The sequence below is a fragment of the Epinephelus fuscoguttatus genome, linkage group LG19 (assembly GCF_011397635.1).
Source record: "Epinephelus fuscoguttatus linkage group LG19, E.fuscoguttatus.final_Chr_v1".
Taxonomy (NCBI): Eukaryota; Metazoa; Chordata; class Actinopteri; order Perciformes; family Serranidae; genus Epinephelus; species Epinephelus fuscoguttatus.
Window position 1 is genome coordinate 30,713,093 of NC_064770.1, and position 13,679 is coordinate 30,726,771.

Below are 13,679 nucleotides of genomic sequence, written 5' to 3' on the forward strand. Positions count from 1 at the left end.
TTTTTTTTTTTTTTTTTTTTTAAGATTTAGTACACACACCAAAAACAAACATTTTCAGTATCTATCTTTTCTCCATTTGTTACTGCCTCAGACATCCACACATTTACGCCCTTATGAGTGTTAATAAGTGTGCGATACAGAAAAAAACCTTCGGCTGTAAAGCCAGATATTCCACTCCACACTGCAGCAGTGTTGCTGTATGAGCCGAGGAGGAGGAACGAGTGAGAGAAGGAGAAGAAGAAGAAGAGAGAAAGACTTTTGAAATGGAGGGAAAGAGTGAGAGCGAGGTTTTGCCATTTTCTGGCTCCTGTAACATTAATAATTGAGAGTGGAGCAAAGTCTCGCTGGCTGCTGCTGTCTCTTTCTCTCTGCCTCTCCTGTCCGACACAAACATACGTAAACACACACACACACACACACACACACACACATACACACACAGGTGTAGGTGAGTAAAGAGCATCCATAGGGGAATCTGTGACATCACAGCTCTGAAAACTTTCTGAATTATTAACAGAGTCGCAGCGCTGTCATACTTCCACACCCCCCTCCTCATATATGTTTGCATTCATAGCCACTCTGTTTGTCCCCCGTGTGCATTTTGTCATGCATCCCCACACACCATGTTTTAAATCTGTTATGTTGTTCCCACTGTCGTACCTGTAGTCACATTTATTATGGTCTGTGAACATGTGTACTGATTTGAATGTTTTTTGTGCCAAAAAAAGCAACATGTAACATTTAAAGGAAATGTTAACGTGTGTCTACATTTGTAATCCTCTCCACTTCCTGTCTGCTTTGAGTTATTGGGCAACAGATTACAGCAGTTAGGAAACTACCAGGTAAAGAAAGGTAACACATTGCATTTTTCCTGCCATGTTATGATCACTGAGGGGTGGACATGATTTTCCCACCACTTCCACTTCCTGTCTGCTTGTAACCATTAGCTCTGAGGGCATCAGACTTGCCGAGTAGCTAGAGGCACTGTGTTTTTTAAATATGAGGTCATGGGTCTAAACCCAACAAAGTGATGCTGTTACAGAAAGTGGCTGATTCCCAACCTGCTCACTTATTATGAAGTATTGGATGAGATCCACACCCTCTGTAAATGCCTAAAAATGTAAGTCCAACTATTCCAGTTTTTAAGTGACGTAACAATCTCGTTGAGCGTAACTCATTTTATCATCTCGTCTTTGTTATCCTCCCCTCCTTCCTTCCAGATGGGGAAACTGGACAACCGCAGCCTGACACTAAAGTACCCAGTGTGGCCGCGCTTCAACTCCTTTGGTGATGCCGAGCTTGATGACAATCACCTGTCCATCGTGACGTTAGAGGAGAAACCTTTTGTTATTGTGGAGGACGTGGAAAGGCTCACCGGTACTTGCATGAGGAACTCAGTGCCCTGCAGGAAGCACATTAAAGAGTAAGTCTGCCGTCTAGCTAGCTAGCACTGTTGCTGTCATTGCAAATCACCTGATATTTCCAGGTCCAGTGGTCTGACCACTGCTTTGAATGTGACTCTTGAAAATGTGGATTAACAGGCAAAGTATAAAAGATATTTCATCGCCTCGAAAATTATATCATATTTATCATTATCCAGTGTATTATCAGATACATAATTGACCACTTGTCTTAAACATTTAAGGGTAACTTAGGTAGTTTTCAATCAGGGCCCTATTTTCCCATATACCAGGAAATGCAACCACAGAACAGGCTGCAGTGTAACCACTTGGGGCATGTGCGCACTGTCAGTTTACAGTTACACTAAAGTTACACTAAAATGATGTATAACAGAGCTTTCATACAGCTCTGCACACACATTACTCTTGGATGGATTTCTCGCGAATGCACGCTCGCACAGAAATGCCACGCATATCACATGAAAGCGCAGGACCAGAGCTTTCCAGTGATACCACACACATCATTGTGCTGTCATCCCATCACGCTATAAATCCAGATCAATTGTCTACAAAATAATAACCTGACAAATTTCTTTACAATCCATTATACAGATCTTGTTATCAGTCACTTCATATAGTGAGGAATATCGTATCTTACCACGTCTTAGGCTTGCGTGTGTTTCTCCCTGTCTATCCACATTTGTAGTCCGGCTTTCAAGATGCAAATATCTCCATATTGTCCAGTTGCCTGGCACAAACCACATGTTTTGGACAGCTGTGAAGTGACAGAATGTCCCACCATCATGGTTCTTATATTGCCAGATTCCAGAGAATCCTCTTCAGATATGGCAGAATATGTCAACTTCCAACTTGCTATGCTGAGATGTGATATAAAAATTAATATAAAATACAGTCACATAGAAGGACATGAAATGATGGCAAATCTGGTTAGCCCAGGTTGTCCTGAAAAAAACAAGATATAGCATGTGTATGTAGCCTTTATAATGACTGTGATATGAGCTTAAAAGTAAAGGCAGTAAAAATACCCCAAAAACGCCTAGGGCCCAAAGGGTTAACATGAAACAGCCCCAAAATCACTGTCATCAAACACACCAGGCTCCATTTAAATAAACAGTGATTTCATCATGGTAAAACACACTTAATTCAAAGACAATAGAAACAAAACCAAACTCACAATATATGCCCTTGTTCATTTTCTACTGTTCCAACAATCACCAACTGGTATGGTTGAAATAAACCCTTAATTCACCCAGTTAGATGTGAAAGTATGCTGGCTCTATACTCGCTAAAATTGCTGTTTTTTTTCAAATGGAGTTTGGTGGCTGTGGTGACAGCCATTTTGGAACTGTTTCAGGTTAAAGAAAACAGGATCTTACTGTTATACTGCTATGCAAAAGCTGGCTCGTGCATGAACTAAGGCTAGCAAGCCCATAACTTCATGCCTCTCCCTACGTGTCGCATTAGACATGAGAAATGTACCTGGACTTCCCTGGATGAGTGTGACCTCTCCTATCTCAGAGGGGGTGTCGTTGACTAACGACCAGGCCACCGGTCTTGCTCCTTGCGACCAGTTTGCTTGGACCGGACTCTGCTGGAAACCCCTCGGGTGCCCTTCCGTCGGACCAGTCGACTGGCTGGCTTCTTCGTGGTTGTTCAGAGTGAAATGTGTATTTGCATGGACAATTCATGATGGCGTGTCATCGGAATGTCTTGCATCTGGCATCTCCCTTGTGTTGTGCCTGCTCAGCTCAAAGGCCTCTCCAGCTAATGAGTCATTACCACCAACTCCCAAGTGTGACGTCAGTGCTGACCCTGCCGCGTACCACCTTCCTAAACCACAACCACAAGACATTCATTAAACTACCGATAAGGCTATCGTAACACTTTCCCTTTAACAAAAAGGTCTTTCTCTGTAAGGATCCTGTCCATAATGGTATCAGAACCTGAGAGTACCAATCTGAGCCTGTCAGTGGCAAAAACAAGCACTTTAAGTGGACATAAAAATCGGCACCGCGAGCATCTCGCTCAATACTGGGCCACTTTCAAAACTGTTGTTCCTATGAGTCACGTAGACAGAAAAACATGGGATAAAAGGTCCTGGTTGAAAAAAATTAAGGTTACTCTTTAGGCTTATTGCAAAGAAACTATGAGCTCCGAGACATTTAATGCAAAATGGTGGAATAAGTAATTCACCATTTCTATTCTTTCGGCATAAAATATATTAATATATGGTGGTATTAATGGTTCAAGACTTAATTTACAACACAATGACACTGACAGAAATAGAATGTGATGCAGTCTACTAATTCACTGATTGACAGGCAATTTGCATGTGTGAAAAATGGGACTAAGCATTACAGAAAATTAGGTTCCATTTTATATGAGTGCATTGGTAATGAGAAGGGGGGTAAAAATTGCATAATTTCCCATTTCCTTCAGCACAGTCGTTTTGTTGCTCTGTGTTGCTCTCTCTCTCTCTCTCTGGCTTCTCTCATGAGCACGGGGGAAAAGGTGCAGTGTGCGATCTATGCAGCAGCTTCTTTCCTCCCCCTGAAAATGGAGGCAACTGCTGAACTCAGCAATTTACTTCCTTTCCTTACCAATTTTCTCTCTAACACCCAAATACTGCTAGCCCCTTGCTATATTATGTTCCTGAAGTATACGCACACACACACAGTGAGGAGGCTTAGGACGTGTGTGTGTGTGTGTGTGTGTGTGTGTATGTGTGTGTGTCACTGAGTGGCTTGAGTGCTGCTGAATCAAAGCATGTAATTGGTTTGTAGATAATTTAATATTATTTCTCTCCACTGGAACACACACACACACACACATACACACACACACTTACAGTGAGATTGGCATATATACTACACACTTTGCATCAGTCTCACCACTACATTCATACATGCATACAAAGTTACTGACTGTAACTACTACGTGAGCACACACACACCAACAGAGCTGATTAAGCGGTAATAGGGTCCCAGGGAAGAGGCCAACAGAGATTTTCATCCAGAATGACTGTGAAGTAGGGCGGAGGATAAAGCATCTCCAAGGAGGAAAACACACACACACACACACACACACACACACACAAGTTCATATACACTCTCTGTTGCCACATGTCCACTCACTCACAGGCCAATGCATCCAGGGCGCGTTCCGCCCTCCCACAGCGCAATTCCCTTTCAAGCATCCGTAGTGTCCATTTGGAGAAAGCGGGATAGATGGAGGGAAGGAAAGAGGCAGAGTGAGAGGAGTCGTGGCCGGGCTGGATCGGGGGATGGAGGACTATCCATGCATGCAGAACCACAAATTCACTCATCCAGGCTAGGCCTAAGAACAAGCCATACTCACACACAGTCTCACACACACACACACACACACACACACACACACACACACACACACACACACATACCCCAAACCGCCCTCTCTGGAGACCCCTCGGGCCCTGTAGCGTTTCTATATCAAGTTGGCCCCGGCAACTTCACAAACAGCCTCCATAACATCACATGCTCTCACTGCCTGAACTGCACTATGGCCGGCCTAAATGGGTACACTGTGTTCATGGATGCAGCTATTACAGCTCTGGCCTATATGCTTGCTCTGTCACTGCCCCTACCAGCTGAACCTGCCACATACTTGACTCAGTTGTCCTTGTTTCTGTTGTTGTTATTATCACAGATCCCACTGTATATATCCCCTTCCATCTCACTTATTATGTAGTTACATTGCAGTTACATACTTAGAGTAGACATACCTACAGTACTTTCCTGATTAACTGGGTCTGCCGAGTCTACTTGCCAAACGCATCTTACAAATTAGAGATGTTTCCTTTTTTTCTGTGTAGAAAACTTGTGAATTAATTAGGGTTTGTTGAAGCTATTGAATTCTTTTAAAAGCACACATACTCTCACAATATCTTTTTTACTCTCTCATTGTCCCTCTCTGCAAGTCTCTTTGTCCGTTTTCCTATTTTACTGGAGCTCATATTACACAGAGATCCTGCGATAGGGCTGCTTCAAAGTTCCTTCATTATGCCTTTGCTTTGTTTTACATAGAACCGAACAACAACAGCATCATGTCGCCCCTATGTGTGATTTTGGTTAGCATGCTGGCGTCCCAGAAGCAAAAGAGGCGTGGGCATGATGTGTAACACAACAGCGCCAGCCTCTAATATGACATAACGTAACAAACAAACTAAACAATATGGCATTATATAACGATCATTGACCGTCCCTGTTATATCCTCCTGAGATCTGAACTTTTGTTTTAAATGCATTTTTAATTCCTCCTAGCTATCTGGGATCAGTCGGTCCTGATAAGTATGAAAAACTAAACATTGTCAATGATAATTAAGCCCCAGTGTCTTCAAATGAAACGATAATAAAGTCCCAAAGTCCTCAAATGAGACAATCATTAACAGTGTCTTCGCTTGTTACTGTCGCTAAAATTTGTCAAATTTGTTGTCATACCAAACTACAAACATCATTAATCATAAATGAACAAGTTCCAACCATAAAATGTGATCAGGTTTTGGACCTTGTCCACTTTTGTGTCCGGATCAGCTGCAGACTGACTTGGCAGAGATGGCTGCCATCTTGTTTTTACATGGATTTGTGTATTGTGCTCTTACTACCACTAGATGACACAAAAAAAAAACGAGTACAAGTACAACAGGTCTAAGTTAAGTAGAATGAAGTATAAGGTCAAGGAAACTCAAAATGTGATGTCCTTGTACAAGGACACAGGGTCTCAGGAGGATATGGCAGCTGATCTTGTCTCCTGCACCTCATTGAATCCCCAGTTTGTGGACATTTTTGGCTGTGGTTCTTCGTCTTTGAGTTAGCTGCTAACTGCTGCTTGCTGCTTTTTAAATCGTCCGGTGTCGGGTCACACGCAGAACACGTCTCCAAAACGTCATACCCATCCTGTTCTTGAATTTGCATTTCCTATCATTGCGAAGACAAAGACCACTTTAGTCTGTTTTAATCTGCCTCTGATTGGCTAACCTTGACATTTTTATCCTAATTCTGACTAATCTCACTCCTCTTGTCTACACCTAACCAATCCAACAAACAAAGGCAATGAGTGCTTGCCAATCATAGGGAGGATAGGGTGGGTTATGCCTTCACTATCCAAGGAAGTGCACATTTGTGTCCCATTTGTGGTCCTGTCCTGCTGTCTGCCTATTCTATATAGATGTCAATTCGGGACTGTTACTACATCCACCGCTGTCTTAAAGTTGAGACAAATCTGTCCCCCATTCCGCAATTTTACCTTTGATAAAGAGCGGTGGGGCGGAATAACAGCGCCACATACCCGCCTTGAACAGGCTGTATAAAAAGGGCTTACTGTAAGTCATTCTGGATTAGTCCCATAACTGTCATCATTGCTCCTGTGTGCTATACTGGAAGCCATAGGCCACCTTGTTGGGCTAGTAGTGCGAGACAAATAGATACTGCGTTACAGATGGAGTGTCAAAGTTCTTACAAAAGTCTTTATTTTAGATTGATGAGAAAACAAAAGCCATATTGCTTCTCTGGCAGTGAATTAGCCTGATTTTGTTGACACATGGTATGTTTGAGGGGACATTTACATGTAAATTAGCTCCTTAATTTCATTCTAAATCAGCTCCAACAGCTGCTATAGATAATATCTAATTATATCTGTAGAAAATCACCCTGGGTGATTGCGCAACATTTCACAAAAAGTCATTCACAACTGCTGACAGATCAGCGCCTGGCTTTTTTAAAATGAACATTTTATTCTCTTGTGCGAAACTATTAGACCATAAAAAGTGAATTCCTCTCCAGTTGGAAGATGGGGAAGGATTCCACTTGGGGTGACATTCGTTTGACAGATTGATGGCGACTAGTGAGGGTAACACAGGAGTCTGCACTTGGGGCAAGAATCGGCTAATGTTTTTCCAGCACTACAGAATTCCTCCAAAGTGACAGAGTTTGAGCTCTGAAGGTAACTGCAGAGTCGGATGTTTTCCTTTTTTTTCCTCCCTTTCCATCAAGTTCGCGTCCAGGTTGTTGTTAAACTAAAGGACGAGGTTATCTTCTCCTAATTAGCACACATCTAAAAGTTAAATGAGAGTCCCAGGTGGCTGAAAGTTGATGTGCACTCCTGTGCGTGTGTATGTGTGTGTGAACTCACTGCTCTCAAATTCATATACACAGATGGTACAAGGCTTGCAGATGCAGTGCCATCATAAACCTCCCTCTCTGGAGAGACAGAGAGGTAGAAGGAGAGAGGGAGCATATTTTTCAAGTCTTCTGATGTCATTTCTGAACAGGATGACCTGAACTTAAAGGTGAAAAAGTCCCAGGGTGATTTTTGCTCAGTGGTGCATTCATATACATTTAACAAGTAGAATGAAAGGAGTTGAAAACTGTGTTTGTTTTTGCCCGAAAGAGAAGCTGCTGACACGTCCTCATGGTTTAAAAAGGTGGAAATAAAATATGAAGTCAGTTGAAAACACATACCTGGATTAATGTGGTTATTGTCGGTGCCGTGCCTCTCATTTTCTGTCACAGACAGGAAACTGCAGTTGATGATTAGTCGAAGCAGCTGCTGTTCAAAATCATCGGCTAATGATGTGTGCATTTTGTTTATATTTTTCTGTAGCAACACAACAGAGGCTGGTGGGACATACATCAAGAAGTGCTGCAAAGGCTTCTGCATCGATATTCTGAAAAAGATCGCCAAGTATGTAAAGTTCACCTATGACCTGTACCTGGTAACCAATGGCAAGCATGGCAAGAAGATCAACAACGTCTGGAATGGGATGGTGGGAGAGGTAAGAGGAATGCGTGTGTGTGTGTGTGTGTGTGTGTGTGTGTGAGAGAGAGAGAAAAAGAGAGTGATCTATATGTGCATGTTTTATGGTGATGAATCTATTTGTATTCGTATCAAAATGCTTTTAACTACCTGCCTGTTAGTCTTGAAGGTGGCACTATAAGAAAGTGCAGGAGCATGTCATGAATGATGTATAAGAGTATCGATTGCTCGTCACTTTTAGTCTGTAGCGCATCTAAAATGCAGGCCTGGGCTCCGGGGAAAATTAGTCTGTATGACAGGATATTCCTGTTCCTCACGTTCCAAAAAAAAGCTTTAGTTGTTGACTTTGCAAAACTTTCACGGGTTGGAGAAAAAAAAATCAGCTATGAGGCTTTGGCACCGACTGTAAATGCTCGGAAAGTAAACAAATCTCAGCTACTCCTGCAGAAAAGTCTTTTGCATATCTTTAATTACCAGCCTCAACTTGAAGGTAAAGTTGAGTTCATTTTAAGACTTTAAACTTTATTGCTGTCTATATTTTTTTTCATGGCAGACTTTCATTCACTCGATGTTCATCTGGCACGCGTTTTATTTAGCAGTGACCCCCACTTGTATATCGATTGTACTGATTAAGATTCAGCCTGAAATTAAAAGTGTTACTGATGTGCAGTCAATAAAATTCATACTTTAGTAGATTTGGCAGGTGTTTCCATCAATTTCGGTTTATAGATTTTAGAGTGGTATCATGGAAGTTAATTTTAGTTTGAAGAGAATAAATGTAGTTAGCAGCAGTGGTGGATCTACTTATAGGCAACATAGGCAGCAACATAAACCCTGTTTCCACCAAACACTTTCAGTATGGGACCTTTGGAACCAAAAATAACCCTTCAGACATGGTACCTAGACCTTGGGTGTCCTTAGTGTTTCCACCACAAACAGTACTCTAAAATGTGGGCGTAGTTGTTGTCACTCACTGCTCCGTCAAGCACCCACTATTTGGTTATCATCGGTGACACATGTGGAAGTCTGCACCTCGTTATTGTCCACAGAACAGGGTTGCACTCAACATTTTCAGAACAAAATAAATCAGGCTGCAGTGAGAGTCTCCCTTTATGAGATACTTAAAAATAGCGGGTTTGTGCATTTAGTCCTTCTCAGGCAAGCTCAGGGGTTTAGTGTTGCTGTAGCCCAGAGGATCAATACTACGCAACGTTTTTTTTGTTCTTCATTGGGATATATCCAGTCGAAATTAATATATATTTTAATCACTTGAAGAGCCACTCATTACTAAAAGTGTATGTAATATAAAAACTAAAATAATAGTCAAAGTTGTCACATTGAAATTTAAGGTGTGCTGATGGATTCAGGTTGTCAACTCACACTTATTATATGTAAAACTCTCCACAGTATGAACAGTGGTTACATGAGCCTCAAAACCAGCCACAACTCAGCCCTGAGCAGAGTGACCGTCCTCTATTGACCAATCAGACTGCAGTGTTCACAGCTCCACCTTTTAGTACCAGATCTGTGTGCTAGGTACCCCAACAGAAGGTTCCATTGGTACCATCCACAACTTTTTACTTCTCATAGTGTAGTTTCAGGAGTCGGTTGTATCTTTCAAAGTTGTATTGATTATATTAATTCCTTGCTGCATTTGAATGCCACAAAGATTAAACATTCTTTCTCTTCTTTTCCTGTGCCCCTCTCTCGACCATTTTCCCTTCCACCTGTGATTTATCCATAATCCTTCCCCTGCTTTCTCCTTGTTTTCATCTTTTCTCCTCCTCCTCTCCCCCTGTCCTCACTTGTCTCTCTTCCTTTATCCCTCATTGCTCACCCTCCTCATCCTTCCATCCATCCCTCCCTCCCTCCCTCTCCTCCGCCCTCCAAAGGTGGTCTATAAGAAAGCCGTCATGGCCGTCGGATCTCTGACGATCAATGAGGAGCGTTCTGAGGTCATCGATTTCTCCGTCCCGTTCGTGGAAACCGGGATCAGCGTCATGGTCTCCCGTAGCAACGGAACGGTCTCCCCGTCAGCCTTTCTCGGTAACTGTCACCGAATAACTGTTGCTTTGTTGTCAGACTCAGGAGACACGGAGAGGAAGATCTGTCTTGTTTGCTTTTTTTGGTTTGTGTGAGTGCAGGATGGTATTTGTTTTGTGTGTGTGTGTGTGTGTGTGTGTGTGTGTGTGTGTGTGTGTTCCCTGAGATACAGAGCTGACAACACAATTCAGCTCGGTTACACAGCTGTCAATACTTGCTCTTTCATCGGAGGGATTTAGCTCAACTCCTGCTTCCTGCCACAATGACTCTCACTTACCTGAGAGGGACTTAACCGCAGGATTTTAACTCGAGTGACCGTGGATATCCCTGTTTTGGCTGCTTGGTCACGTTCAATTGATGCGTAATGCTTTGGCATTGACATCACATGCGCACATGAAGCAAGAGCCAGCAGGATCGCATAAAAGTGTAGAAAGAAACACACACACAGGTACACACACTGACATGTATGCAGCATGCAGTTACTGCTGTGAAAGTGGCAATTATAAGGGCTTAGCAGGAATACCCCATAATGGCTGCTTGCCAGCACACACACTTTCGCACACACGCAGTGCGCGGCCTTGTGCCAGCAGTGCTCTCCCATACATTAGAGCAAGGTTTAATCTCTGCAGTAGTGTTGTGAGCTCAGAGGGAGGACAGGAGTGCTGACACCAGGGCTTCCTATACTGTTCGCCTCCTCACACTGTCAAATAGGAGGTGTGCCTGTGTATATGCAAGTGGTTGTGTAGGGGCTCTGTGTGCGAACATGCAGGAGTCAGCTTGTTATCCATGCAGTTATTTTCTGTGTGTGTGTGTGTGTGTGTGTGATTGATTTATTCATTCAGTTCGTGGAAAGACAGAAAATGGGTGAGCATGAATCAGAAAAAGTGATGTGTTAGGTGTAAAAATTTAATCCAACATGTGTTAATACTTAATCTCTGTCCTCTTATTTCTTTCTTCCTTTGTCTCTCACAGAGCCATTCAGTGCATCAGTGTGGGTGATGATGTTTGTGATGCTCCTACTGGTGACTGCAATGGCTGTCTTCATGTTTGAGTACATCAGTCCTCTTGGCTTCAACAGAAACCTGGCGCAGGGAAGAGGTAAGCTTGTACGCAAACTCACCCATAGCAGAGTATTTTATATGATGTATGTTCTCATTGTCTTCTAAACCATCTGTGTCTCTCTCTGTCCTCTGTGCTTCCCGTCAGACCCCCATGGCCCTTCCTTCACCATGGGCAAAGCCGTGTGGCTGCTGTGGGGTCTGGTCTTCAACAACTCTGTGCCAGTGCAGAACCCAAAAGGAACAACCAGTAAGTTCATAGTGTCCGTGTGGGCCTTCTTCGCTGTCATCTTCCTGGCCTCCTACACTGCCAACCTGGCTGCCTTCATGATCCAGGAGGAGTTTGTCGACCAAGTCACCGGGCTTTCCGACAACAAGGTAATGGACGACAGATGGGAGAGGGTTGGTAGCTTATGTGAGCGGCTAGATGGTTGGTTTTGACAGTTAAGAAGTTAATTGTGTAAGCAATAGTCCACCCAAACTTTTACACTGGGAAGGTTATCTGTTGGCATAACATTTTGTAGTGTAGTTTTCAAAAGGCCCTAGAGGTACATGCTGGAGCAATTTGTCAACCTCTGTGTGTTCCTGAAAGGCTCAAACTTACAAGTTTTCCAGTTGAAAAAGTACTCTGACCTTCTACTTAAATAAAAATAGCAGTATTGCAGTGTAAAAAATACAAAATCCCATTAGAGAAAAAGTATACAAGTGTTAGCATCAAAATACATTGAGAACAGAGGAGTCTCTAATGCGGCTGTCAGTCATGCCAATAGACCCTATTAGAGCTAATGTCACAATGACGTCTATTTGTTAACTGGACGCAAAATAGGCTTGCCGCCACAGGGCTGTAGGCTACATAGAAGTCGTAAAATGTCGTCTTATTGTAATATTGGGTGCTACAACAGGAGTCATGGCTCAAAACTTAAATTTGAACACATAACAGCCGCCACTGCCCATCAACAAAAACGAAGACAGCTATGGTTAAATGTGATAAGACCAAAGGACTGGACGGAGGCCATCATCAAAAATGCTCACATGTGCAGCGCATACTTCACATCAGGTTAGGGAAAAAGTATTTACTGTTGTGGGGATGAATAACGTTATGTGTATTAAGGGTTATCATGTCCACCTCATCAGAAACTGGGGAGGTGTTAAAGGAAATTGCCACTTTAGAATGAAAATACAGACAGTACTTACTGACCCTTATGCCGACAAGAAGTCCAGTGTAGTTTTTTAATCCACAAAATTCATTCCGGGTATCAGAGGGTAACAGCTAGCCGGGAATAACAGCTACAGCTTGAAGTGCATGGAACCCACATTTTGAAAATGTAATAAAACTCTGCTAATGCATTTCAAAAACGGCAGAACGGCTCGTCTGTCGTGATCCAAGTGCCCTGAAGCCGTGGCATGCAAAATTGACTTGAAAAGATGTGATTTAGCATAGCATAATTTCTCACGAGAGACTATCTGATGGCTAGTGGTGGTGCTAGTTCCTGAGTCTCGCGCGAGTTGCCATGTAAACACAGCATGCCTGCAGGCTAACTGACCACGGTTAGAAATTATGCTATAAAAGTGAAGTAAATTACATCTTTCCAAGTCAGTTTTGCATGCCGCTGCTTCAGGGCACTTGGATTACGACGGACGTAATAAGAGGAATATTGGATTTCTCTGAAATGCTAACTTTTTAGCACATTAGCTAGCGTTAGCTTTAATAGCACAACAAACTGAAGGAAACTTAAGTGTCGTCCTCCTTTGTAAGATTGGCATAGTAGTCAACCACAAAGCTTCCTGTGACATCATCCATCCACTGAGTGAGAGCATACGGGTCGGCCAGTCTGGTCCCGTTGGTCAGTGTTTACCTATTCAAGTAACACTCGCGGTCCCGGAGAGTGAGTGACTTGATATGGTGCGTTTGTAAATTCAGTCTGGTGCACTACACTAAAATGAGAGCCTCATTGGTTGAAGAAACAGAGCTTTATATTTCTATATGAAATAATGAGCACTTAAATTCATCACACCTTCACTCCGCTTGGTGCTCTGTTGCTCCGTCTCCCCAGACAGAGTGCCGAGAGTGTGGTCTGCCACTCCGAGAGTGCGGTGCTTTGGATAACTGAACAGTTCATTCGGACAAAGCTCTGAATTTATGAACAGTCCACCACTTGCATCATCTCCCTCCACTGTCTAGAACAAGCCAAGCGCTAGCTAATGTCTGTGGAGAATTGTTTTGCCTCCAGTTAAGCCCCACCCACCCACACTTAAAGGGTCTAAAGCTGCTTGTAAACTGCGGTCAATCTGTCAAACTAGGCAGTGCTGATCAAATATGAGTCAAGACTTTGTTACTGCATTGCCTATTACTCGCCTCAGATGT

The 13,679-nt window shown here is 42.9% G+C and overlaps 1 protein-coding gene across 2 annotated transcripts in view; it reads left to right on the top strand.

Annotated features, from left to right (window-relative positions):
* The window catches only part of grin2aa (glutamate receptor, ionotropic, N-methyl D-aspartate 2A, a), a 248,795-nt gene that overhangs the window by 196,340 nt on the left and 38,776 nt on the right, over window positions 1–13,679 (top strand). For both annotated transcript variants that reach the window (XM_049561003.1, XM_049561004.1), the window contains exons 6-10: window positions 1,221–1,423; window positions 8,061–8,232; window positions 10,106–10,259; window positions 11,229–11,354; window positions 11,463–11,692. In XM_049561003.1, the coding sequence (XP_049416960.1) occupies window positions 1,221–1,423; window positions 8,061–8,232; window positions 10,106–10,259; window positions 11,229–11,354; window positions 11,463–11,692 (885 nt within the window). The remainder of the gene's footprint in view (window positions 1–1,220; window positions 1,424–8,060; window positions 8,233–10,105; window positions 10,260–11,228; window positions 11,355–11,462; window positions 11,693–13,679) is intronic.